Source organism: Pistacia vera, unplaced genomic scaffold (genome assembly GCF_008641045.1).
Source record: "Pistacia vera cultivar Batoury unplaced genomic scaffold, PisVer_v2 Contig549, whole genome shotgun sequence".
Lineage (NCBI taxonomy): Eukaryota > Viridiplantae > Streptophyta > Magnoliopsida > Sapindales > Anacardiaceae > Pistacia > Pistacia vera.
In genome coordinates, this window is record NW_022196389.1 from 1,222,777 (window position 1) to 1,250,633 (window position 27,857).

A 27,857-nucleotide genomic window follows, 5' to 3' on the forward strand; every position below is an offset into this window, starting at 1 on the left:
TAAAATAAATAGAAGTTAAAAATCATATATAGGAATCAATAATTGAAAGACAAAAAATTTATATATCGTTCCAAGATTCAGAGTAGTGACAAAAAAGATGCAGTAATTGATACACTGGTTAAACTTACAAATTCGAAAAATAATTTTACCCAAACAAAATTGAAACAATGTAATATAATTTATTCTTCTATTATAAATCTATTAATACACCATAATTAGAAAAAAAAAAAAAAAAAAACTCTTTCACTTAAATTCTTTTCTATATATAATTATTAATATAATTAATAAGGGTGTATAAATTAAACTCATTAGTTTTAAAATACATTATGCATAATAATTACTAAGTTTTAGTGTTTAGAGAAAAAAGAGAAAAACAGCCCCTAAGTTAACCGCACAATGAAAAGATTATTTTTTTTTTTAAAATAAGAATAAAAAGTTAAGATTAATTAAAAGAAATTAAAGAATAATACTTAAAACATATAGACTTGTTTGGCGATTTCAAACCTTCTCCCATATATTCCCTCCAAGATTTAAAGTGGTATGAAGTAGGTTATTCAAGTATGGTAAAGGTGGCGTTGAAGTAATTGTAAGTAAGATCCAAGAAGATCTTGAGTTGTTTCAAACACCGAAGCCATCATATGCTGTAAAGGTAATGTCAATACATTATGATCATATATTTATTATTACTCAATATTATTTTCACTATTCAAAGAAAAACCATTAATGCATCACATACATATATAGATCAGAGTAATCTACATAGCTTATATAATCTATTTGTATACATCAAAACAATACTTTACAATTAATTAACAAATTAATAAGCATGTTTGTAAGTTAATTAAGGGTGTCAACAAGACATAAATTTTTGTAGGCCCATATCTAAATGTAAACAATGAAAAAAGTTTTAAAAATAAATAAATAGATATGCAAATTGTGCAAAAGTAAATTTAATTGGAGCATATATTTAAGCTAATACTTAAATAATATACATACCTTATTCTCAGTGCCAACCTTCAAAGAGAATTTCTAGATAAATCAAGGACTTTTCAACTCTTCAAAGGATGAAACAAGGACAATTTAGAGTTGGAAGTCTATCAAAAGAGTAATATTGACTAATTGCCTTGTATTATTAAGGGAAAGTTTGATGACACGTCAGTATGTGTTGCATTGAACTCCCTCCCAATCACAACAATTAGACAATTATCATACAACAATGAAACAAGAATTTTTTCGTTTGAAAATCACTTACTTCTTTTAAGAAGGACTTTAAATCTAACAGCACAATCCTTTCATTCTCAAAAAATATGAATCTAGAATGTTTGAACCAAAAACTAATATAACCCAAAAGGACAACTAATTAACACTCTTTCATTATAACAATTCTTCGCTCAACACCTATCAATTTGCTTCTTCACTCTCTTCAAGGTTCTTTATTCCCCCTTTTGTTGATTTATGAAACTAAATTTGAAATCCTATCAACTTTTGTGTTTTAGTCATGACATCTAATCAACTAATAGAGCAAATTAGACGGCCAAAATACTATTTATTTGGTCATAGCAATCTCAATCAATTAATGGGTCATAGTTTTTGTTTAGTTTACCTCAAACTTGAACATCAAATCAATGATTGATTAAGATTATTAAAAAAATGATTAAATTTTTTTTTAATCAAACATATAGAAAAGAACAAAGTTTTTTTTTTTTTTTTTTTTTTTTTTTAAGTCATGACAACATCAATCAAGCAGTGGAATAAATGGGGATGACCAAAACTTAGTTTGTATCTTTCTTAACTAATTGTCCAATATAATAGAAATTATTAGGCTTTCAAAAAATTTATATAAAAAAGGATCATGATGATGATATGATAGTAATATTGATTGTAATTGCAAAATATATGCACTACTCACACAAATGCAGGGAATTATTACTTGCAAACATTAATTTATAATTATAAGAGAACTGATAATCTTTAATACTTTAAATTTATATATAATTGATATTTAAAACAAAGTCAATTGCATTTTGGTTTCACAATCTCAATCAATTGATAGCCCAACCTTTTTGTTTTTTTAGTTTACCATAAATTTGAAAGCCAGCTAAAGACTTTCTGATTCACTCGTCAACTTTAATAATTTCAATCAAAAAATAGAATAATGAACGGCCAACACATTTTTATTCCTTAATTTTAATAAAGGAAAGATTTCCTTAACCCCCATGTGTTTCAATAATATCTAAGCACTCTTGCTTTTTGAAATAAATTTTTGTTCAACTATTAAAAGACATTTTGCCTTGAAACTAAAATAAGAATCTAAATATTATCCAAACTTTTAAATGTTATCAAATTTCAGAAATTTATCAAAATTTATTTTTACCTAAAAAAATTTGAAAAATATCCCTTTACCCATTAATCTTAAAATCAAATTAAAATATTAAATCAATGTCTCCCATTCTCCTTCCATCTAAAACCGCTATTTAAATCAGTAAACTCACACAAATTCGTCATCATCCACGTGAATTTTCAATGAAAAACAACTTTTTTCACACCACCACAAAATCCACCATTACCATTGAGAAAGCCACAGCAAAACCCACCATATATCATCATCACCATGGATCTTCACCAAACAATTTTTTTAACAATCAAATTCATGTAATATTTCACTCATTATGGAAGGCTTAACAAGACAACTAAGGTTAACAATTAAAAATGAAAAAATAAAAACTAAAGAAGAAAATTGGAAGTTGTTGTGGACTTGGTGGTGGTCATGGCCATCGCCAGAGCAGTAGGATTTAGTTGTCGGCATGGCCATATGGCCATCCAGATATAAGCCGCGACTGGCCCACATGTCGACGACTAGACTGCTATCTTATCTCCTCACACAGGAATTGGCATGATAGATCTGAGGAAAACAATTTTTTAATAAACTTTTAAAATAATAATATTGAAATTTTACTAATTATTCCATACAATAACAATAACCTCAATGAAATTTGATGTTTTAAAGTGATTATGTCAGTATCATTAAACAAATTAAATAAAAGAAATCAAATTACATAAAGAAACCCAGATAATACACATTTTCTTAAAGGAATCAAATTAAACAAATCAATTAGAAGAGGACTCCATGGTAACAGATATTTTTCTAAATTAAAAAAAAAAATCATCAAGTTTAGGGAAAATATAAACTTATAATTTTTTTACATATAAACGAATCAATTAAATTCGTATGACATGGACCATATTATATATCTAAATATTGCATTTATCTTGTTTTTGGGTTTGATGATTGGATTAGTAATTAGAAATTATATAAATTGACTAAGGTGTAATGCAATTTTTAAAAACCTTGCAGATGTTTTGAGAATTTCAGGGAGGGCAGATTTTTGAGATTTAGGGAGGGCATGGCCCACCAGGCCAATGCTGGGCCACAATGAGAAATATATTCTGGTTTAAATTGAATGGAATCTCAATCAAACAACAGATAAAATTGAATGGTGACAACTTTTATCTCTTAATTTGTGTGAGATTAGTAGTCAAGTCTTGTATTTAATATATATAATATATATAATTGTTGAAGTTTGATTAGAAGAAAATATATCTCAAATTAACAAGAAATATCAGATCTTGCAAATTGTCGTTTAAAATTACGCAAAATATAATAGTAAGTCTTTAAAAAGACAGAGAAAGAGAACGATAGTCAATAATATTATACAATATGTACTTCGATGGGCAAAAAAGAAAGAATCCAATCAAACTAAGGAGTAAATTAGACGGCCAATAATACTATTAAATGGTCATAGTAATCTCAATCAATTAATGGGTGCATGTTTTGTTGTTAGTTTACCTCAACTTGAAATGTCAAATCAATGATTATTAAGTAATATTAACAAAAACGATTAATTTTTTATTTTATTTTTAATCAGACTATATAAAGAACAAATTTTTTTTATTTTTTTATTACAGGGGTCAACTCTTTTTTTTTTAGTCATAACAACATCAATCAAGCAGTGGAATAAATGGGATGACCAAATTTTAGTTTGTTTTGTTCTTAACTAATTTACCAAATATAATAGAAATATTAGGCTTTTCAAACATTTTATAAAAAAGGATTATTGATGATGAATGGCATTAATATGTTTTATTGCAAATATATGCACCATCACACCACATGTAGGAATTAATGCTTGCAAACATTAAATTTATGATAAGAGAACTCTCATAATCTTTATATCCTTTATATTTATTTATTATCAAATAATTATTTAAAATCACAAGTCAATTGTATTTGGTTTAACAATCTCAATCAATTGATGACCTAACCTTTTTGTTTTTTAGTTACCATAAATTTGAAAGCTCAAGCTAAAGACTTCGATATCACTTGTCAATTTCATAATTCAATCAAATAATAGAATAAAATGAACGGCCCAACAATTTTTATTCCTCTAATTTTTTATAAAGGGAAAGATTTCCTTAACCCCCATGTGGTTTCATTAATTCTCTAAGCACCCTTGGTTTTGAAATAAATTTTTGTTCAATATAAAGACATTTTTACCTTGAAACTAAAATAAGATCTAAATATATCCCAAACCCTTTAACGTTATCAAATCTCTGAAAATTTATCAAATTTTTTTTACCTAAAAAAAGTTTGAAAATATTCTTTTACCAATAATTCTTAAAATCAAATTAAAAATTAAATTCCACGTTCCAATTCTCCTTCCATCTAAACCCGCTATTAAATCAGTAAACTAACACAATTCTTTCATCATCCACCGGACAATTTTCAATGGAACAAACTTTTTCACACCACACAAAATCCACTGATACCATTGAGAAAGCCACACGCAAACCCACCATAGTCATCATCACCATGGACTTCACCAAACAATTTTTTTTACAATCAAATTCATGTAATATTTTCACTCATTAATAGAAGGCTTTACAAGACACTAAGGTTTAACAATTTAAAAATAGAACAAAAAAAACATAAAGAGAAAATTGGAGTGGATTGGACTTGTGGTGGTCATGGCCATCACCAAGCCGTAGGATTTAGTTGTCGGCATGGCCCATATGGCCATCCAGATCTAGCCTAGATCTGGCTATATTTATCTCCTCACCAAATGGCATGGATGCCATGATAGAGCTGAGAAAACAACTTTAATAAACTTTAAAATAATAATAAATATTGAAATTTAATAACTTTTATCCATCAATAACAATAACCTCAAGAATTTGAGTTTTAAAAGTGGATTATTGTCAGTATTATTAAACATTAAATAAAAGAAACCAAATACATAAAGAAACCCAGATAATAAACTAATTTTCTAAAAGGAATCAAATTAAACAATCAATTAGAAGAGGAACTCCATGGTAACAAGATTTTCCTAAATTAAAAAAAAATCATCAAGTTTAGGAACAATATAAACTATAATTTTTTACATATAACGATTCAATAAATTCGTATGACATGGACCTTATTGTATTATAACTAATTATTGCATTTATCTGTTTTTCGGTTTGATGATGGATTAGTAATTTAGAAATTATTTAAATTGACTAAGGCATAATTGCAATTTGAAAATTTCAGGGGGGCATGGCCCACCCTAGGCCAGTGTGGCTCCACCACTAAGAATTATTACTTCTGTTTAATTGACTGGAATCTCAATCAAACAAACGGAAATAATTGAATGGCTGACAAACTTTTATCCTTTAATTTGTGATGACTTTACTAGTCAAGTCTTATTAAAATTAAATATATATATCAGTTTAGTTTGATTAGAGGAGGAAATATATCTTGACAAAATTAAAACAAAGAAATATCAGATCTTGCAATTGGCATTTAATTACATAAAATATTAATAGTCAAGTCTTTCTAAAAGACACCGAGAATGGCACAATATGTCAGTACATATTTGACAATGTATCTTGTATGGGCAAAAGAAAGGAATCCAATCAACTAAGAGGAGTAAATTAGACGGCCAATAGATTTATTTAATATGGTCATAGCAATCTCCAATCAATAATGGGGTCAATAGTTTTTGTTTGTTTGTTTACCTCAACTTGAAAAGTCAAATCATGATTTATTAAGTAATATTAACAAAAACGATAATTTTTTTATTTTTTTTATTTTTAATCAGACTATATAGAAGAAAAAAGTTTATTTTTCAATGTTTTTTTTTAAGGGGTCAGCTTTTTTTGTTTTTTTTTTTTGTTAGTCATGACAACATTAATCAAGCAGTGGAAATAAAGGGATGACCAATAATTTAGTTTATTTTTTCTAACTAATTTTCAAAATATAATAGAAATATTAGGCTTTTAAAATTTTATTAAAAAAATATCACGGATGATGATATAGCAGTAATCTATTATGTAAATCAATTTATTGCAAATATATATGCACTCACTCACACACATACAGGGAATTAATTACTTGACATTAACATATTAATTTATATATTATAAAAGAAAACTCTATAATCTTTTACTTTTATATTTATTTAATAGCATGATTTAAAATCACAAGTCAATTACTATTTTGTCTTAACAATCTCAATCAATTGTGGCCTAACTTTTTTGTCTTTTAGTTTACCATAAATGAAAGATCAGAATAACGACTTTCTGATTATATTCACATCGTCACTTTTATAATTTCAATCAAATAATGGAATAAATTGAACGGCTAACAATTTATATCCTCTAATTTTTAATAAAAGGGAAATATTTCTTAACCCCCAATGTGTTCATATAATTATCTAAGCACCTGGTTTTGAAATAATTTTTGTTCAACTATTAAAGACATTTTACCCTGAAACTAAAACTAATAATCTAAATATATCCAAAACCTTTAAATGTTATGAAATTTTCGAAAAATTATCAAAATTTATTTGTTACCTAAACAACTTTAAAAATATCCCTTTTACCAATAACTTAAACTAAATTAAAATTAAATATAAATTAAACATCTACCATTCTCCTTCCATCTAAACCCGCCATTTAAATCAGTAAACTCGACACAAATTCTTTCATCATCCACGTGAATTTTACAATTAAACAAATTTTTTTCACACAACCACAAAATCCACCATATACATTGAGAAAGCCACATGCAAACCCAACTTATATCACATCACCATGGATTTCACCAAACATTTTTTTTTTTACATCAATTTCATTTAATATTTCACTCATTAATGGAAGCTGTTTAACAAGACAACTAGGTTAACAATTTAAAAAGACACAAATAAAAACTAAAAAAAAGAAAAATTGGAAGTTGTTTGTGGCTGTGGGGGTCACGGCCATCACCAGAGTAGTGATTAGTTGCCGGCCTGGCCCATATGGCCATCCTAGCTACCGTCGACATGGCCCAAATGACCGGCCAGATCGCTATCTTATGCCTCACACAAGACATGGATGTATGTAGATCTGAGAAAAAACACTTCTTAATAAATTTTTAGCATAAATAAATATTGAAGTTTAAAAAAACTATTTCATACAATAGCAATAACTTCAAGAAATTTGATGTCTAAAAAGTGATTATGGTCGATTTTAAACACATAAATAAGAAATCAAATTACATAACGAAAACCAAATAATAACACTATTTTGTAAAAATAACAAATTAAACAAATCAATTAGAAGAGGAACTCTAGGTAACAGATATTTTTCCACATTAAAAACAAAACATGAAGTTTAGGGAAAAATATAAACTTATAATTTTTTAAACTATCGAAAATATTAAATAATCTTGACATGGACCTTATTTATTTATAATCTAAATATGCATATATCTGTGTGTGGGTTGATGAGGGATAGTAATGATTGGATTAGTAATTAGAAATTATATAAATTGACTAAGGTGTAATTGCAAATTTAAAAAACCTTGTAGATTGTTTTGAAAATTTCAAGGAGGCATTGGCCCACCTAGACCAGTTGTGGCTCCACATTGAGAATTTTATCTGGTTTAAATTGAATAGAGTTCAATCAAACAACAGAATAAATTAAATAGCTGAAAACTTTTATACCTTAATTTGTGATGACTTTAGTAGTCGAGTCTTTCATTAATGATATATATAATTTATATGGCCCACCTAGGACAGTGTAGCTCCACACTAAGAATTATTATTTGATATAAATTGATAGAATCTCAATCAAACAATGGATAAATGAATGGTCGACAACTTTTTATCTTATTTAATAATAGGGTTTAACTTTTATTTACAATTAAATTTAGACAACCATGTTTAAATAAAATGAAAAAGATATTATTTACGTTAGAATCTTACAAATAACAATTTTTAGGTATATTAATAATTATTTAAGGTTTTATTCCAAACCTGGGTAACACCACATGTACATAATTAAATTTGGGTTTTAATTCAATTTGACCTTGTGAAAACCATCAGACATAAGATCGGAAAAAAGTCACAATATTAGAATTATCCCATCCCCAAAAATTACTTACTATATTTACTTTAAGTTTAAGGTATATATTAAAATAAATATATGAAAAACTATTCTAAAGAGATAAAATTAAATCAAATATGAATGTCTCTAAAAATGTGTGTAATACATTTTTAGAAAACTTTTTAAAAATATTTAAAGTGCATTTGTTGAAAAAACTATTCTGATAGGATAAATTAAAATCAAATATGATAGAATTTTAAAAAACGTTTAAACATTTTTGAAAACATTTTTCAAAAATATGAGCATTTTGTTTAGATATTTAAAGAATATTTTTAAATATTATTATTTAAAATTGAATGTTATTACGAAATAGAATTTAAAATTTTAAAATAGTGAATAATTTAAATAGAACTTTAAATAAATAAATTTTGATTTGAATACAAATAAGATACAAAACAAACACGGATTTTAGTTATTGAAATATTATTGTAAAGTAAAATTAGACAATTATTACAAGATAATGAATGGTTATACAGAGTGAGATTTGAAAATAAAAAAGTTGAATAAACTATTCTGAAATGAAAAAATTAAATCAAATGATAGAATTCTAAAAATGTTTAATACATTTGGAAACATTTTCAAAAAATATTTTAACCCCTAATTGTTAATTCAACTAATACCCCCACAATAAAGTTTATAATATAAAACCCCCACAATAAAATTTAAATTAAAAAAAATACCCCACTTATCCAACCAACGCTGACAGCTGGCCACCAGCCACCGCCACTATTCAAACTTTACTAATAGGTGGACAGAAATCAAAACCCCACACACAACAACTAAGAATCATAGTACAAGACGCATCATTGTCGGATCATACACATCCAGGCATATCAAGATGATAAGAAGTAAAATCTTCAAATTGTACATGAACCTAAACCATTCCATTATGCTGATTCAACATCCGATTCATCAGTCTCTCTATAAAGTTCAAAATCCTTGGGATCCATCGGCAAATTAGGTGAAGTTTGAAGGTAGCCATCTGATCCCCACAAACGCTGCAAAAAAGAAATATAAGGTCAATCACGTCAATTCCCAAGGAACAGGATATTACAACCACACTGAATATTAAAAGCACACGATAGCAATTATATTACGAAATGACCGAGAAATAACTTTGACAGAGGTAATATAACAAACGCTTCATGCATTCACCATAAAATGACAATGAGCATTGGGGGGGGGGGAAGGGAAGCTGCAGCTAGTTCAGCATTTGAAACACAAACAATTACAAAGGGAAAAACCTAAATTGAAGCAAAGAACATTCCCTGGTGTTAACATGCCAAAAATTTTACGACATTAAAATAAAATGCAAGGTTTAAATATGGAATATACTAGGATGCTTTGATCCTAAGGATCGATATATACTGCAATACCAAGTCTATTGCTAGGACTAATATCATAGATGACGACATTAGTGTGCTGCATAGAATAGACAAAAAGCACTACTGTTAAACACATTAAAAAGCATTACTTTTTTCACAAGTGAACCAAAATAACACAGAGAAGGCAAAAAATGAATAAAGACTCAAAAATTTATTAACAGAATCAAGCACCCAGTGCTGCCAAGCTAGGGACTCCCACAATACTATAACTTAAAAAATAGCAAAAGACCAGAACAACCAGTATGCGAGCTGACTCGGGTGATATAGGCTTCCTCTTCACACACAACAAAATCTGAAACAAGTTCCACACACTGGGCAGCAAGAATAAAATTAATAGTCAAACATAACTTTTCCTATTTAATGTATGACGCAGAGCAGCAAGAAGAAAGCAATAAGGCTCACCTTTGTTTAGCCAACAGGCATCCCTTGCTTCTAATAAGGGCTCCATCTCGTGTGTGAACTGTTCAAGAGGACCTGAAGAAAGTTCACCTGAAAATTTTTGAAAATATGCAAAAGATTTAAAGCCAAAACATAAAAAGCATATCATGATTCCAACCATGCTAACAAATCACTAATGATTCAGACCAAAGAAAAGGCATAAATTAGAAGAATCATAGCATTATGACCAAAAAGTTGTATTGAGTATCAAGAACTTTGAATCTTCAAATCATCTCCCTCAATCATCAACAAAAGGATTAGACTTCTGTTTTATAAATATATCATGCAGAATTTCTGTGGCAGTGCTTCCTGTCCTTGCAAAGTCATATTCTTCATATATTAAATAAGCTGCAAAACAAAGAAAAGTAAATGAAAGTGAAAATATAACACACGGGAAGCAGAGATTTTTTAAAATACACAAACAGGTAATTAATTGAATTGGAATGCATTAAAAGCATCAATTGGCATTACAAGATTCAATTAGGTTAATATCTCCAAACACATTTCATTTTAACATAAGCAAGGGGGTTATGGCCCTCATTCTATAATCTTGTTAATCAATTCAAATCATTGACAAAGAACAAACTACATTTCCATGACTTAATTTATAAACTTACATAAAAAGAATCATGCCATCAAAATAAATTCCCACCAAATCAAATAAATAAAAAACCCAACGGGATATCTATATATATATACTTCTTGATAATATTTGTAAGAAAAAGACCACTACTCCACGAAGCAGCTGATAGAACAGGCAAAAAATTAATAAACCAATAATAATCTACTTCATAAATGTCATAACTCTTAAAATCATACTAATAATAAATAATCTTAAGAACACGAAATAATATTTACCTTAGAAACAATTTATAAAGGCCAGGCCTATCTCATCGGCAACGGACCGACCCAAAGCCACTTGCATAACTTGTGTTGAGCCCGAAGAATCTGAACAAATAATCAACAATGAAAAAAGCATGTAAAAGAGAAGCAGTATAAAAATCAAATGTAATACTGGTTAGAAATTTAAATGTAAAGAGAGAAGCAGTACATAAGAGAATTTTCAAATTGATGTTCTATTCATATATCTTTTTATAAAAAACAAATATTTTAGAAATGCTGTTCTAAGAATCATTTACATTTCTAGTCAATCTTAATATAGTCATTTTAGGAACTGCAGATAAAATATTGGAGTTGCAGAATAAAAAATCAAGTTGTCATACTGTGGGTTTCCGATTTTGCGGTTGTAAAACTATCAAAAGCAATCAGGAAAAAATTTAAGTTTCAATTTCGTTCTCGAATTTCAACTTCAGTGCCAGCTGAGTACAGGGCTTTAGTCCTTTGGAATTCTCTCACAAATTCAAATAAAAGTGCGGAAGCCCGATCCCATCTCGAGAACTTTTCTTGCTCGAGGAACTGATTAATCTGAGGTGGGTTTCATTTCAATTTTATGTTTTTTTATATCTCATAAATGTTCGATGGCATGTTGAAAGAGTTTAAGTGTGACTTGCTTTAAAAAATAGTCAATTCTTGTTCACTTCGTTTATTTTTCTGTTTATTGTGGAGTTTGATTTAACTTGTGAAGTTAAATCTAGAAACTGGGTATCATTCTCTTTTGAGTTGTGGTTTTGGGTAGATTTATTGAGTGTCAGTGTAAAGGTCTGTGTATTAGCGATCTAATAATAAAAAAAAAAAAAAAAAGGTGTTTTGGCTCGGGAATTACTTGGGTATTGCTATGAGGGTGTAATTGTAGAGCTTAAGAATGTTGGGGATTCATTGTCAAGGGTTTTAAACGTCTTTTAGCTTGCGAGTGGAGCTAATCTTACAAAATGAAGGATGTTTGGATTAAAAAGGAAATTTGTTCTACGAAGAGAGATTTCCTTCAATGTAGTGCTGTATCTTCATATCGAATTTTTTATGGCAAAAAACAAAATACTCTTGAACATTTTTAAATGCATTGGCTTTAGCTTGGTTGTAAAGAAATGAGGTGGCTGTGGAAGGTCTTATGTTAGTTTTATCAAAGAAAATAAAAGAAGATTTGAAGGAGAAAGTGGGTAATAGAGAGAGATTTCTCTCCAAATTGTAAGAGGATGAGTAACTTGAAAAATATGCAGTATTGTGGACAATCGACTAAATATTTTACTGTGATAGAATTTGAGATGAGCCTAAATCTCACCCAATAAGATCTTGTTGAATAGGATGATTACCCCTCTTTATAAACCAGTAGGTCTGAGCGTGCCTGATCAGTGTGGGACTCCAACACTTCCTCACGGTCAAGCCCATATGTTGGGTCATGTTATTGATGGAAGGTAATTGTTGGCTCTAACTCCTTACCTGCTAGTCAAAGACTCAGCTCAATTGAACCAGGCTTATGATACCATGATAGAAATTAAGGTGGGCCTAATTCTTCACCAATAAGACTGTTGAATGGGAGAATTACCCCTCTTATAAATCAATAGGCTTGAGCGTGCTAGTCGTGTGAGACTCTAACACTCTCCCACGGTCAAGCCCATGGAGGTCATGTCGTGATGGAGGTATGTTGGCTCTAACTCTTACTCGCTGGTTAAGGACAACTAAATAAACTAAGGCTCTGATATCATGATAGATTTGAGGTGGGTCTAACCTCACCTAATAAGGCCTTGTTAATAAGAGGATTACCCCCTCTTATAACCAATAGACTGAGCGTGCCTAGTCGGTGAGGACTCAACATCCTGAATTCCTATCTTGAAGATACATAGAGTAAATGTGACACTGGTCTTGTTATTTCTTTGCTCCCTCGTCTTTTGTGTTTCAATTTCATGTAAATGAAAGCTTCAAGAAGTGATTAAAGGGTTGATTTATTAGATTTATATTTATATCTTGACTGCAGCCTTGCTGATTGTAGACCATGAAGTTGTCTGTGTGGTTTGTGGTTGTTTTGTTACCATTGAGGCAGAAATTGACGGTGACTCAAACTTTTACAACCAAAATCAAATGTGACTAGCCTATTCTTTTGTGTTTCTAGTCAAGTTCTATGTCAAAAATTATGTGTTTGGTGGAATTGATCCTTGGTTATGATTGAGAAAGGAAAAATGGGGAAAATGATCTTGGTATGATCGAGAAAGGAAAATTAAGGAAAAAAATAATTCAAGTGTAAGTGATCATTATAGAATCAAATTATTAAAGCCAAGTTTTAAAAGACCTTTTTTTAAATTCCTTTTATTTTGTGAAATATTGAGAAATATGCAGCCTTGCGGAAGCAAATGTCTAGTTTCTCATTTCACTTTTTTCAGCATTCATTTTCTTATTTTCCTTTATAAAAGCTCACTTTCTCTACTCTATTGCAGATGGATGAAGTTTCTCTCAACATTGAGCCAAGGTGATGATGATATTGATGATTTTGAGGTTGTTGGAGATTATGCAATGACAGAATATGTAGGTCAAACTGGTAAATCCAAAATCCCTGCCTCCTGCAGTGGAAGGAGTTTGAAACGTACGAGGATCTTATTACTTCTACAATTGCTATGCCAAGAACAAGGGTTGGTGTCAGAGTTAGCAATACATGGTACAGAAAAAGTAAAGAAAAATACAGAGGAAAACTTAGCTGCAGTAGTGCAGGTTTCAAGAAGAAAAGTGAAGCAAATCGCCCAAGACCAGAAACAAGGACTGGTTGTCAGCAATGATAAAGTTCAGGTTGATGGAAAATAAAAGGTGGAGAATTATTGAAGTCGAGCTTGAGCACAACCACTTGATTGAGCCCAGCAAGTGGAAAGTTTATAGTCACAATAAGCACATAGCTCCTGGAACCAAAGAACATTGCAGTTAGATGGTGCTGATGAGGTACAAAAAATTCGGCTATTTGAACTGTGATTATTGATGCTGAGGGAAATGGAAATGTAGATGTTAATGGGGAATTTGGGAATAATGTTGACCATGCCAATAAATTGAAGCTTAAACCAGGAGATGCCAATCTGTTCTAATTTCTTGTTGCTTGCAGTTGATGGATCCTAACTTCTTTAAGTGGCAGATCTAAATGAAAAGGATGCTTGAGGAATCTATTCTGGACTGATGCAAGGTCAAGAGTTGCATATAGGTATTTTGGTGATGTAGTTTCAATTGACACATACATGCTTGGCAGGAATATGATGTGCCTCTGGTTTCTTTATTGGCATGAATCACCATGGACAATCAGTGTTACTGGGCTGTGGTTTACTTGCAGGTGAGACCATGATCTTATACTGGTTGTTTAGGGGGTGTTACATGCATGTTAGGACGCCCTCCACAATCAATCATCAGGACCACTGTAAATTTGCAAGTTGCTGTTGCTGAGTTTCCAAGAGTTATCATTGTTTTTCCTTATCGCATATCTGCAAAATGTTCCAAATAAGGTACAAGGATTGTTTGAATATGAAGCCATTAGAGTGGCATTGAATAGAACAGTTATCACTCTTTAAGGCCTGAGGAATTTGAAACATCTTGGGAAGACATGATCCAATGTCATGGAATAAGGGATCATAGATGGATTCAAACTTTATATGAAGATCGAAGACGGTGGGCTCCAGTACTTTGAAGGAGACATTTTTGGCAGGAATGTTTCCAGTCCATCAGAATGAGGTTAATTCTTCATTTTTTGAAGGATATCTTGAGAAAAATACCCCTCTGAAAGAATTTCTGGGAAGTATGATCAAGCTCTACAAGCAAATTATCAACTTGAAGCTTTGGCAGATAAGGAATCAAGAAACTCAAGTTATATGTTAAGCCAAGGTGTTACTTTGAGTTCAACTCTCAAAACTGTACACAAATGAAATATTGAGGAAGTTCGAGAGGAGAAGATGGAATGTACTCTTGCTTTAGCACAAGGCATATGAATGGAGGGGCCAATTGTAACGTACATAGTCAAGGAAGAATTTGAGTTGATGGAAGTAGGAGAGATTCCAGAGTTTTTGATGTCTGTACAATCCACTGAAATGGAGGTGCTTTGGTTTGTGGGATGTTCAATTTCAGGGATATTTATGTAGACACATCTGAGCGTTCTAAACCAGATGGTGTGCCGGGATCCCATTCATTACATTCTTTCACGATGGAGAAAAGTATCAAACGTTCTTATGTCTTGATCCTAGCTGCAGTGGCACGATATTAATAATCCAGTGCACAGGTATGATCATCTGTACAAACACCACGTGCATGTTGTGAGGAAGGGAGGAAATCTGAAGATCGTACAAGGTTACATACAAGCAAGATGAGATATTGAAGAAGCTTCATCTTGTAGAGGATGGTCAGTGTAAGCTATAAAGGTTGGACTAGATGGTGGTATTATGTATTTGATTCCCTTTGTATAATTTGATTAAATAGCAGATGTATTTGGGAGGGCTTTAGGCAAAAGTACTCGTAAAAACTTATGTCTGTATTTTCCAAACATATATAAATTACTGGTCTTAATTTACCAGTCTTTTTGGCTTCGTCTTCTATTATCATATTATTATTATTATTATATTCATCATCGTCATGAGATCATATCATCATCATCTCAAAGCTTTCTAAGATATAGGTGCAGTACCCACCAGGGCTTCAAAGAGAAATCTCCTTTAGCAGGATCATCTGACTGTCAAACGTCAAATTTCATAATTGGATAAGAGAAGTGAAGCCTATGTCCGAGAAAATACAAAAACAATATCATACGAAGCCAAGACAACCCTGAAAAGACCCAGTACAGTATATATATCATATAGATGTAAAAACTGTTCTGCTAATGGGAATTTGTTTTCAGGTAATTCAAAATGAAAGGAAAATGATAAAGATATCCTAAAAACACAAATAATCTGGACTAAGAGTAGAGCAGAGCAAGAAATGATGAACACATCGGATTGTTAGTTGGTTGTCATTTCATATGAAAGCTTATCATCATGATGGCATGCTTAAAGCTTCCTGTGGCTGTTATGAATTTACTTGAGCTTTGTATTCATTTTTTTTTTTATTTGCAAAACACATCCATTTTTCGTGAAACGAGATGTCGTTCCTACTTCGATTTAATTTTTTATTAATCGTAAATATACTTTGGTCCATTAAGATTTAAGAGCCATCAATTTTTGGGTTTTTCTGCACTTTATCAAACAATAGGGGGTGAAAAATATTTCCACGCAAACACGCGTTTACAAAACGGGACCTGTCATTTTATCAAAAAGAAGATTTCTTTACACTATATGCTACGACATTGTTTTGTATGAGTGAAAATGGCATCGTTTGTACTAACACCAACTTTTCATATGAAAGCTTTATCATCAGTGATGGCAGTGCTTAAAGCTTCCTGTTGGCTGTTATGAATTTACTTGAGCTTTGTTTATTCATTTTTTATTTCTATTTGCAAAACACATCTCCATTTTTCGTGTAAACGAGATGTCGTTCCTACTTCGATTTGAATTTTTTTATTAATCGTAAATATTACTTTGGTCCATTAAGATTTAAGAGCCATCAATTTTTGGGTTTTTCTGCACTTTATCAAACAATAGGGGGTGCAAAAATATTTCCCATCGTGCAACACGTCGTTTACAAAACGGACGACCTGTCATTTTATCAAAAAGAATGATTTCGTTTACACTATATGCTACGACATTGTTTTGTACTGAGTGAAATGGCATCGTTTTATTTCCCTGCAAACGACGTTGTTTACACCAAACAAAATGGCATCGTTTTGTACTAACACAAACGACGTCATTTTAGGGACAAATGAAACCGCATCATTTTCTAATAACGAAAACAGTGTCGTTTCTGGGAAAAGAAAACAACACCGTCTCTTTTCGACGAAATGACGTCGTTTATGGGAAAAGGAAACTGCGACGTTTTCAGGGAACAAACAACATCAATTTTGGGTTTTTCTGCACTTTGTCAAATGATAGGGGGTGAAAAAAATTACTCTGTGGGGAACTCATTTCATGTCAGCGTATTCGTGCCGGTTCGACTATCGTGCGACATGCCGTTTACCAAACGGACAACTTGTCATTTTACAAAGGGGCACGACGTTGTTTACACCAAACTATACGTCTTCGTTCCGTAGCAATGTAAAACGGCGTCATTTTAGGGAAACACAATGACACTGTTTTATTCTCCTAAACACGATGTCGTTTATAGCAAACAAAACGGGACCGCTTAGTACTAAATGAGACGACATCGTTTTGGGTAAAATAAAATGGTAATGTTTTTAACTTAACAAAAACGAAGTCATTTAAGCAAAAGTGAAACGGCAACGTTTTCTACTGATTGAAATGGCATTGTTTTAGGGAAAAGAAAGGCATCGTTTTCTCCTCACAAAACGACATCATTTACCAATACAAACGGCATTGTGCGACATGCCATTTACAAACGGACGACTTGTCGTTTTACTAGGGGGACAATGTTGTTTTTAACATTGATATGACATTGTTTTGTGCTAACGAAAAACAATAGTGTTTTTGGTAAAGAAAAATGGCATCATTTTTATTTTCTACAAAACGACGTCGTTTTGTGTAAATCGAAACGTCATTGTTTTATCTTCAACAAAACAACGTCGTTTTTACTAAAAGAAAAATCATCGTTTGTACTTATCTAAATGATGTCATTTTGTCAGATAAAAATGGTGCTATTTTGTTTTACCAAAACGACGTCATTTTAGTTCTATGAAACAAAATCATTTGTTTCTGAACGAAACGCCGTTGTTTTCGTGAAAAGGAAACGACAACGTTTTCTCTTCATTAAATGACGTCGTTTATGGCAAATGAAAAGGCATCGTTTATTGTCAAAATGAAAACGTTTCTGGTAAAGCAAAACGACATCATTTTTTGAGTATGGAAACGACATCATTTGGATAAATATCAATTAAACCCATATAATTTAGTAAATCGTAAAAAATCCCTATTTTTAGGATTACGAATTTACGATAGACTTAAATGACAATTACCATAAAGAATTTTATTTGAACTTACGGAAACTTCAAGCCTACAACAACACGTTATTTACACAAAACATACCGTTGAAGAAACACAAATGTAAACGACATGTCTTTTATTAAGGATTACGAAGTGGTTTATAGATTTGAACGCAATGATTTTTGATGGGCCTAAATGAGATTTACCATGAAAAACTTAAATTCAAGGTGGTGAACAGGTCACGTGTTTACTCGGCTGGAATGGTAAACGATTTTAATTTTATTTCTTAATAAATTCTAATAATAAATCCCCCATTTTCACTGCTTTCAGTGCTTTCCCTCTCAATCTTTGGCGCGCGATCTTCAAAAGGTAACCCCTCTAAACCTAATCCTCTGTTTGTTTCCCGAGAAAATCTAAAATCCAAGGTTAAAATTTTATTTTTTCAATTCCTTCATGCAACTTATGATAAACGATAAATTGCTCATTTCTAAAGATCAATGTTTTACGTAGTTTTAGATTCAAAAGGATGGTAAAAAGACTTTTTTGAATCAGGTTGTGAAATCTTGTACTTTGTTATGGTCGACCATGTGAGACTCTTTTTTTTTTTTTTTTTTTTTTTTTGATTGCTTGTTTTTTCGTAGAAACAATAGCTTCATTGCTTCAGTTTGATCTCTTGATTGTGTACTATATCGTTTGAGAAATGAAACAATATTATACTTATAACTACTTAAAAATAAACTGTTTGGAGGATTTTAATATTATAGTATAAGATTTCCGATTTTCAAGTTTATGGTTTTTGCGTGTGTGATATGGAGTTATGCTTGACTTTGTTTGTGTATAACTGGATTTTTGTTCTTTGTTTCCCTTGAATTTATTTTAGCCCCAAAAAGAATTTAATTTTTATATATTATTGTTCTTTTCGTTGAACCTGTTTTTCGTGATGGTTGTCTTATTACTGCCAATAGGCCCAATGCAGCATTTGGTATGAAGGATCTCTTCATAATTAAGCTTTCCGCTTCCTCCTGAATCTGCGTTGTTTTGTTACCACTGTAATGATTAATTATTATTTAGTTGAAGCTTGTTGATGTATGGGTGATATCTTTATTAAGTGCCTTCTTTTTGTTTGAACTTTCACCTAATTTCACATTAGCATACATATTTTTTTTTTTTTTTTTTTATAATAAAAAAAAGATGCATTGATTCCTATGTGAAAATGATCATTAAGGACATGGTGTGAGACTGTTTGTGCAGGCAGATATATTACATCATGTTGGTTCTGTTCCAAAATTGTTTGCACTACATATCTAGTTAGTATTATTAACTTCTGTTTTCGCACCATATTAAAGCTTAATGAGTTATGAGAAAGAGCTACATTTTTTTGAGTATATTTAGAAGTTGGTGAATATTACCATTATTTCAAATTCTTTCCATCTGCAATATTCATCTTTCTAGGTTAGTACTTGATAGTATAATTTTTTTTATTTACAAAAAGGTTGAATCATTGCTTTTTTCCTAAAAGCAACCAATTAAATCTGCATTTCTAGGGTGCATGAGCCTTGAGTATTGTTCGGATACTTTCTCTATCTCCTCTCTACTGGGCAGTATGTTCAATTGTTTTTCTGAGAAGTGAGGATGGAGTAATAACAGATGAAGTTCGGCATTTCTGACGGAGAATGTATAATCTCTTAAAAGGATTTCTCCAGCCTTGACAAAATGGGGAAAATATGCCACCTCTTCCTCACTAAACCATGCATTCTTCCTTCACACCTTCTCAGTGGTGAGGGGATTCAATGCATTGCACAGTTTCACAAGAAACTCTGTTTGATGTTACCGTATCTCAAGCCAGAATGAGGACCGATTGCCTTTGCCATTGACATATCTATTCTCCAACGTGCAGTCCTTAGCAGTGTCAGCATTTGTTCTGAATTTGGTGGTGGTGGCTCCACTGCTAATCGCCTCCAGATAAAGTTGGTGAAGAAGCTGCCCCCAAATTGTACACAACCATGCCTTTCCTTACATTTGAACCAAGGGGTATAAGTCTGCTGTATCCAAGACTCCCGATTTCAAAACCATGTCAAGGGCTCAAGTCTTGAGCTTCAAACTGCCTAGATATGGCTCAGATTTGCCTCAGACTCTGGTTCAGGTTCCAGATTTAATCAGTTGCAGAATATAGAACCGATGAAGCTGTTGATTTGCTTTATTCTTCATAAGCAAGTAGGCGATCTGCATGTACAAGTTTCAACACTCTGATCAGACTTGGTACTGAGTTAAAAATTGCCGGTTATTGGAGAGCAGCTGTTGCTCCATCTAAACAGCATCTCAGTGTCAGAGTCGATCAGAGAGGGCAGTTTTGCGGGGAGATGCTCAGTCTGTACAAGTAAGTGTCAAACACTTTTCCAAGAGTCTCCAGTGTCACCTTGCAAAACCAGATTGTGCATTCTATGGATTCTTTCCACAGAGTGCTTGCTTGACAGTTATATTCCAGTTTTTCGTTCCAGGTACACGTCAAACAGATAAATCAATCAGTTTACATTGCAGACTTCCAGTAATAAATCCTGGCTGATAGTCAGCCTGATCCTCTTTAGTGGAATTATTGTGATGTTATAGTTGCTGGTAGCTCTTCATTTGAACTTAAGTTTCTGAAAGCAGTTTTGTAGCACTGTTTCTTCATTAAATGCCTATCATTTAACGTGTTTGGTTGGTATAATGTCAGAAGCAAAAAGAAGTGTTAGTTTGCATTAATTTATTTGAGACTGCAGATTGAGGTCCTGATGTGTTTGCAAGGGATTGCGATGTATGTGTGACATAAAACATCTGATTGCCAAGGCAGAGTAATACATTAGTCGGGTAAATTATGAATCAGAGTCAATGGAAAATGAATTACTTAAAAGATTTCATTAAGAAAGTCACTTCTCCCTAAAGAATCTGGATATATTTTTCTTACAATACGCAAGTTTCTGGGTAATACTTGAAGATGATCTCATCGGAATCCTTCCCTCTGCTCTTACTACATCCCTACCTTCAAGTGCTTCTCAATGGTTGATAATATGTTTTCAATGATAAAAATTTGCAAACTTCGTCCAAAATTTACTTCTTGGATTGCAGAATGAATGTGGATTGCTCATATAGTGTTGTAGTTATCAAAAAGTTCGACGCCAACAAAATCAGAAAATATTGAACAAAATGCTGCCGTTGCCATTTTCAAATTTGAATTTCACATGAATTCTGTAGTATAAAGTATAAATCCAGCAAGTTATGAAAGTTTGAAGATATTCTACTAACACATGCAAAACCATGATTATGTACTTCTGGCATCAAAGGATCTTAGGAGGAAAGAAGTAATAACAATTAATTATCAAATAATGAGAATCAAACCCTAATTCAACTCACCAATAATCTTTACATGAACATGATCCATCCCTGAAATGATGGAATCGAGTTTTATCCCGGACAATCACTTCTCTATCATACACTTTCGAGACCAATTTCGCCACACGGTGACAGTCCATGCACATTCTGAGGTTCTTCACAATTCTAATCGTGGCCCCAGGTTCTGAATTGATCAGCCCAAATGCCATAGCCAACTTCTCACTATGCCGATAAACTGCACTCTCTTTTTCTTCTTCCCCTATATCAAGAAACACCTCCGAAGTATCAGGCAAATACCCAACAAATTTCAAGTCACTTGTCATTTTTTCCAACTTCAAGTAGATTTCTCTCGTTTCAGGATGTGACTGGTCCCCGGCAACAAATTCATGGACAACACCATTCATCTCTATCAAACTGCAGCCAGGGGTTTTCTTGATTCCTCTATCAAGCATCAATTGTCTAACTTCACGCAGATTATCTAATCTATTGCAAGCAGCGTATATATTACAGAGCAGAACATAAACAGCTCCATTATCAGGATCTAACTCAAGAATCTGCTTCGCTGCCATTTCAGCCATTTCTGCATCTTTGTGAACTCTACATGCACCAAGAAGAGCTCCCCAGACAATTGAATTTGGTTTCATTGGCATATTCTTAATAACTTCCAGAGCTTCTTTTAGACGCCCAGCTCGGCCAAGAAGATCAACCATGCATCCATAATGCGTTACATTAGGCTCAATACTGTGTTCGCTGGTCATGCCAGAGAAATACTTTCTTCCTTCATCTACCATGCCAGTGTGAGTACAGGCACAAAGGACACCAACATAAGTTACTTCATCTGGTGTTATTGAAGCTCTAAGCATTTCAGAGAACATATCAAGAGCTTCTTGACCATGTCCATTAATGGCAAGACCAACAATCATGGCCGTCCATGTAAATTTGTCCTTTCGAAGGATCTCTCTAAATATGCTTCGTGCTTTCTCGACATTTCCACATTTACAGTACATGTCAATCAAAGCATTCCCCACAAATGTATCATTTTTCACCTTATATTTGTCAATGTAAGTCTTTATCCATTCTCCTAATTCTAATGCCCCTAGATGAGCACAAGCTGAAAGAATGCTGACCATGGTGAACTCATCTGGCCTTATATTTGAGGTTTGCATCTCACGGAAAAGAGTTAAAGCCTCTTTGAACCTATTCACTCGAAGATACCCATCAATCATGGCTGTCCATGAGACATAATCTTTTATTGGCATATCATCAAAAAATTCCCGAGCTAAATCAACTTGTCCTCTATTCAAAAATCCCGAAACAATACCAGTCCAAGAAATTACATCTCTATTTTTCATCATTCCAAAAATCTCAAGTGCAACATCCATTTCTCCACAAGCTGCATACATATCAATCAAAGCATTTTCCAATATCAAATTGGGTTCAATGTTACACTCTTTGACATACCTATGAACCCGCTTTCCAACATCTAGATCCTTCAATTTAGCACAAGCTGATAGCACCAAAACAAAGGTAACTGAAGTAGATAACAATCCTTTCAACTCCATCTCACCAAAAAGCTTCCTGGTATCCTCATACCTCTTCATTCTATTATACCCTGAAAACATGGCATTCCACGTAACCGCATCCTCTTTACAGCTCATATCAAAAATCCCTCGCGCCACATCAATCTCACCACACAAAGAATACACATTAATCAACGCATTTTGCACAAACACATTAGAACCAAACCCAAATTTCACCACATGACAATGCAACTCTTTACCAAACTTTAAAGCAACATCACGTGAAAAACCCTTCAACAAGAAGGGGAACGTATAATGATCCGGCTTAACATCGCTATTAAGCATATCTAAGTACATCGAAACCCCGTTTCTATGCAAATCAATCCTAGAATACCCTTTTATCATAGTATTCCAGGCAAACACAGTTGGTTGGGGAATTTTATCAAACACTTGACAAGCATAGTCCATGTTCCCATTTTCATGAGTACAACAGAAGGCAATGAGTTTATTTTGGACGCTGGGGTTTGTGAAAAGGCCTGTTTTGATGGTTTGGGAGTGGATTTGTTTAAGATGGTCCATGGATTTGCAGGTTTCAAGGTGGGTTACAAGTAGGGTTTGTTGGGAGGGTGGAGTGAAGTGGGTTGGAGAAATTGAAGCTAAAGAAGTTGAAGAAGTGAACATTTTGATTTGGGTGAAGATTAAAGAGTTTTGTTTCAAAAAGTTTAATGGGATTTGGAGAATGTGAATGTTGGAGGGAATTGATGAGAGTGGCATAAAATTAAGATGAGTAAATTACTCATCCCTTCATTTTGAAATCAAATAAATGATATCATTTTTTTAATAAAATTAGTATTTTTTTGAAGAAAATAGAAAAAATAAAAAATTAGAGCTCAGACGGCACTTGCTGACATCAATAAATCAGACGGTGGATGGACCCTGCCATCGCAGAATGGTTAATCATCATAGCCCCACAATATGCACCAGCCGGGAATCGAACCCGGGTCTGTACCGTGGCAGGGTACTATTCTACCACTAGACCACTGGTGCTCGTTGATAGAAGGTTCAATTATTTTATAAATAATCAAGTTGCTAGTGGGCGTGACTTTGTATATCGGCTGTGGAAACACTGCCGTCAACCGCGAGGAGGGGTTGTTAAAGGCAAAACTAATGACTAAAGAGAAGTCATGATAAGGTAGTTGTATTTGATGGTACAACTTAATCGCATTTTTTTTTTAGGAAGAGTTAATGTTTGTTCCGTATTTTGGTTTGACACCACTTTACACTCAAAATGAAGTGAGTTATGCTGAAATGAAACTTAGAGATGGAAGTCTATATTTTGTTCCTTGACGGTAAAATAAGATCAAGCCCATAGGCTTATCAAAGAACCCATTGAGAAATAGTGGAACATAAAACGAACCCTAATCTTTATGAAGTATTATATACTCCTTTGGATTATTATTTATCCCCTTGAAAAAAGTATCAAAAATCCATTGATAAGGATGCACGATACTTTAAGTCTTAGGCGTGCTTAATATTTCACTATCTCTTAAGGGTTTGAAATAACCTAAAATACGTAAGAAGGAAAATGCTTAGATTGTCAATAAAATATATAACATTAACATTGATCCTTTTAAATTATTACTACTTTATGCAATGGTTTCTAAACACTAAACCAATAAACATTATATTTGCGGGTATTAAAGTAAAATGAAAGATTTTAGCAGTTAATCACTTCTGGGTGGTTGGGTGGGGCGATAAAGACTATTGAGCGTATTCCTCAAGTGATCTTGAGTTCGATTCCCCTTAGTTGCTAATAGGAAATTTTTTGGGGCGGGTTAGGTAATTGGTGGGGATTTTTTTAAGTAGACGGGTAATTTTCAGGGGTGGGCGATATGCGAGGCATTTTCGCGTGGGGTCGAGTCAGGGACATTTAGGGACACACACACCCCCAACAAAAGGTTTTGAATGTAGGTTATGTCTTATGGAAGACACTGTCTCCCAAACACACCCTAAAGAGAAGAGAATTTTACATTATTATCTTTTTATTGCCATTTTAAGCAATTGAAATGTTTGTGTAATTGATAAATTATTATTATTTTGTGACCAAGAGTGAGCGGGCCAGCTTGTGCACACATTGACTAATCTCTCAGAACCCTAAAGTTAAGAATTCGGTAAACCTTTCACAAACTGGTGAGATCAAAAGACCATTGGTGAATGAAGGCCAACAATGCCTACACTATTTAACAAAGTATATGAACTCGGTGCTAAAAGCTAAAGAGAACGACAAGTCTAATCAAGACAAGTAAGCTTGGTAATCAACTAGTTCAAAGAAGTCAGTTTGAGGAATAAACTATTAGTCGTTGGAATATAGAAGCAAAAACACAACATTTTATGAGGAATTGACTTGTTTCTAAGCACTTAATAGATTCTGATTCCAAATTTCAAGGAATCGTCAGTTCTGGTTCCGGTTCCTTCAAAAAGTGCAGGGTACCCGGAACTGAACACCCCTAACACAAACACCAAGAAAAAGAAAAGGCCATAAGATAGTATGTAATATAGAAGGAATAACAAGATTAACTAAGAGCAAGAATATACATACAAAGCTATGATGAAAACTCAGATAGCTTTATTACATCTAACACAAAATTCTGGACAAGTTGCCTACCCTACATCTAATAAATATATTGAGTCAATAATGTATTGACATTACTTTTACAACATATGATGGCTTCAGGTGTTTTGAAACAACTCAAGATCTTGGATCTTAGTTATAATTACTTCAACGCCACTCTTTTACCGAGTACCCCTCAAATCCACCCTTCCAGTTTCTCACATTTTTATCCTGTTCCAAGAGAAACCATTAGATTTAAATTGAAAATTTCATTTTTAATTTTATTCATAAGTTGTCATAGTGCAAAGAGTGTTTCAAAAATTTAATAGATATGCATACCTAGGCTTGATAGAGAGTTGTTGATTCGATTCCAACTAATTTAATACTTTAGGTTTGTCAAATTTGCTAAACTGTGCCAAACATAAAAGAGATTTAGAGTTAATTAAAGCAACGATTGATGGAAAATTTTAAGAAAAGGAAAGTGATTTTAAGAAAATTATCTTTATATATAAAACGTTAATTTAAAATTAAAATTTTGGGCACTCCAACATGAACTTTAGAATTTTATCTATAATACGAGATATATATCTTCCATTTGTCACTATATATATCAATCATGTCATATATTAAAATTGTAATTATTATATGCCATCAAACTCGAAATTTTAATCACTAGAAGAGAATTTAGGAAAATGAACCCATTCAAATATCATAAATCATTAAACTATTTAAAAATCTCAAGAAAATGAGTATAATATCTACAAGGAAAATCCTCTAACATACCAATTTAATTAGAATTTTTGGAAAAGATAGTCTATTAATTTCTATATTCTAGTTCTATATTTTAAATCTCATTGTTCTTTCACTCCATAGAAAATACGTGAGAGAGCTCCTAATTTAAAATATTTTTTCATTTTCCTCACATTTTCTTAAAAAAAAAAAAAAAAAAAAAAAAATCTTTGATCCAAAAAACAACCTCAAAGTACATGTTATGAAATATACAAAGCACGATTTTGTTAGATCGCGGCTATCAGTATATCTTAGATCCAATATCTCCAAGGTTGTTAAATTAAGGGTTTCAAAGTGTAACGCATGGATAAATTATTAACTAATTGATACCAAATGATTGTAACTTTAAAATTTTGATCTAAAACTTTGACAAATATTGGTTTTATGTTACCAAGCGAAGTAGAGAACCGCTCATTCTCTTATTTAGCTATTCACCTCTTCCAGTTTTTTAGATTTTGTAACCTGCACCAGAGACGTGTGATGGAAAATAAGACAGTGAAGTAATCATGCGAACGATATATTTCAATCTTTGTATAGTTTACATACTACTAAACTACTTATATAAATCTTTTAAATAAATTAACTGATATGTTTTGTAATGTTATCTATTTATTTTAATTTTATGCAAGAGTACTTTAATTATACTTTTTTTCAAGTGTGATATGTATAGCATACCTAAACTGCTAGAGAAGTGTTAATTTGATTATACTTAGATCCAAGCTTTTCAAGTTTGTCAAATTTGCTAAACCTGCACCATAAAACAAAAGCAAAAACCAGAGAAGAAATTGAATTTGAAATGTTGTAGAAAATACAGAAAAAAAATTAAAAAATTAAGGTAATCTAATATAATTATTGAAGCAATTGAGAAGATGATTGTAACTTAATATTTTATGTTGTAGTTATTGTTACCTAGCAAGTTAGAGAGCCCGCTCATTCCATTACCACTCAATCCAACTCTTCCAAGTTTTCAACATTTTTAATCCTGTGCCAAGAGAAACCATAGATTTTGAATTGACAAATTCATTTTTAATTTTTATTCACAAGTTGTCATATTCAAAGAGTGTTTCAAAATTTAATAAATATTGCATACCTAGGCTTGATAGAGAGTTATTGATTCGATTCCAATCGAGATTATACTTTTAGGTTTGACAAATTTGCTAAACCTGTGCCAAACAATAAAAAAGATTTAGAGTTAATTAAAAGCAAGATTGTGGAAAATTTTAAGAAAAGGAAACTATTTTAGAAATATTACTTATATATAAAACGTAATTTAAAATTAAAATATTTGGGCACTTCAACATGAACATTTAGATTCGAACATAATTTTTACCAAACAATTGAACAATTGTATATTATTCTTTTATTCTTCTTTATAAATCTATTAAACACCATAATTAGAAAAAAA

General features: G+C 32.0%; 1 protein-coding gene, 2 non-coding genes and 2 pseudogenes across 3 annotated transcripts; 1 reads left to right on the forward strand and 4 right to left on the reverse strand.

Annotated features, from left to right (window-relative positions):
• Nucleotides 1-9,350: 9,350 nt before the first annotated feature.
• On the reverse strand, nucleotides 9,351-12,808 carry LOC116107872 (annotated as a pseudogene).
• Nucleotides 12,809-19,852: 7,044 nt separating this feature from the next.
• LOC116107873 lies at nucleotides 19,853-20,905 on the forward strand (annotated as a pseudogene).
• A 426-nt stretch (nucleotides 20,906-21,331) lies between these two features.
• On the reverse strand, nucleotides 21,332-24,076 carry LOC116107877 (putative pentatricopeptide repeat-containing protein At3g15930). Its single transcript, XM_031394152.1, has one exon. The coding sequence runs from the start codon at nucleotides 23,824-23,826 to the stop codon at nucleotides 21,550-21,552; it is 2,277 nt and encodes a 758-aa protein (XP_031250012.1). The 5' UTR covers nucleotides 23,827-24,076; the 3' UTR covers nucleotides 21,332-21,549.
• LOC116107921 lies at nucleotides 23,939-24,021 on the reverse strand. Its single transcript, XR_004124562.1, has one exon. It is a non-coding gene; the product is annotated as a small nucleolar RNA snoR114 (small nucleolar RNA).
• Nucleotides 24,029-24,099, reverse strand: TRNAG-GCC. Its single transcript has one exon. It is a non-coding gene; the product is annotated as a tRNA-Gly (tRNA).
• Nucleotides 24,100-27,857: the final 3,758 nt, after the last annotated feature.

Excerpts from the sequence above, each read along its gene's own strand:
- LOC116107877 (XM_031394152.1), bottom strand. The coding sequence starts at position 23,826 with ATGCCACTCTCATCAATTCCCTCCAACATTCACATTCTCCAAATCCCA.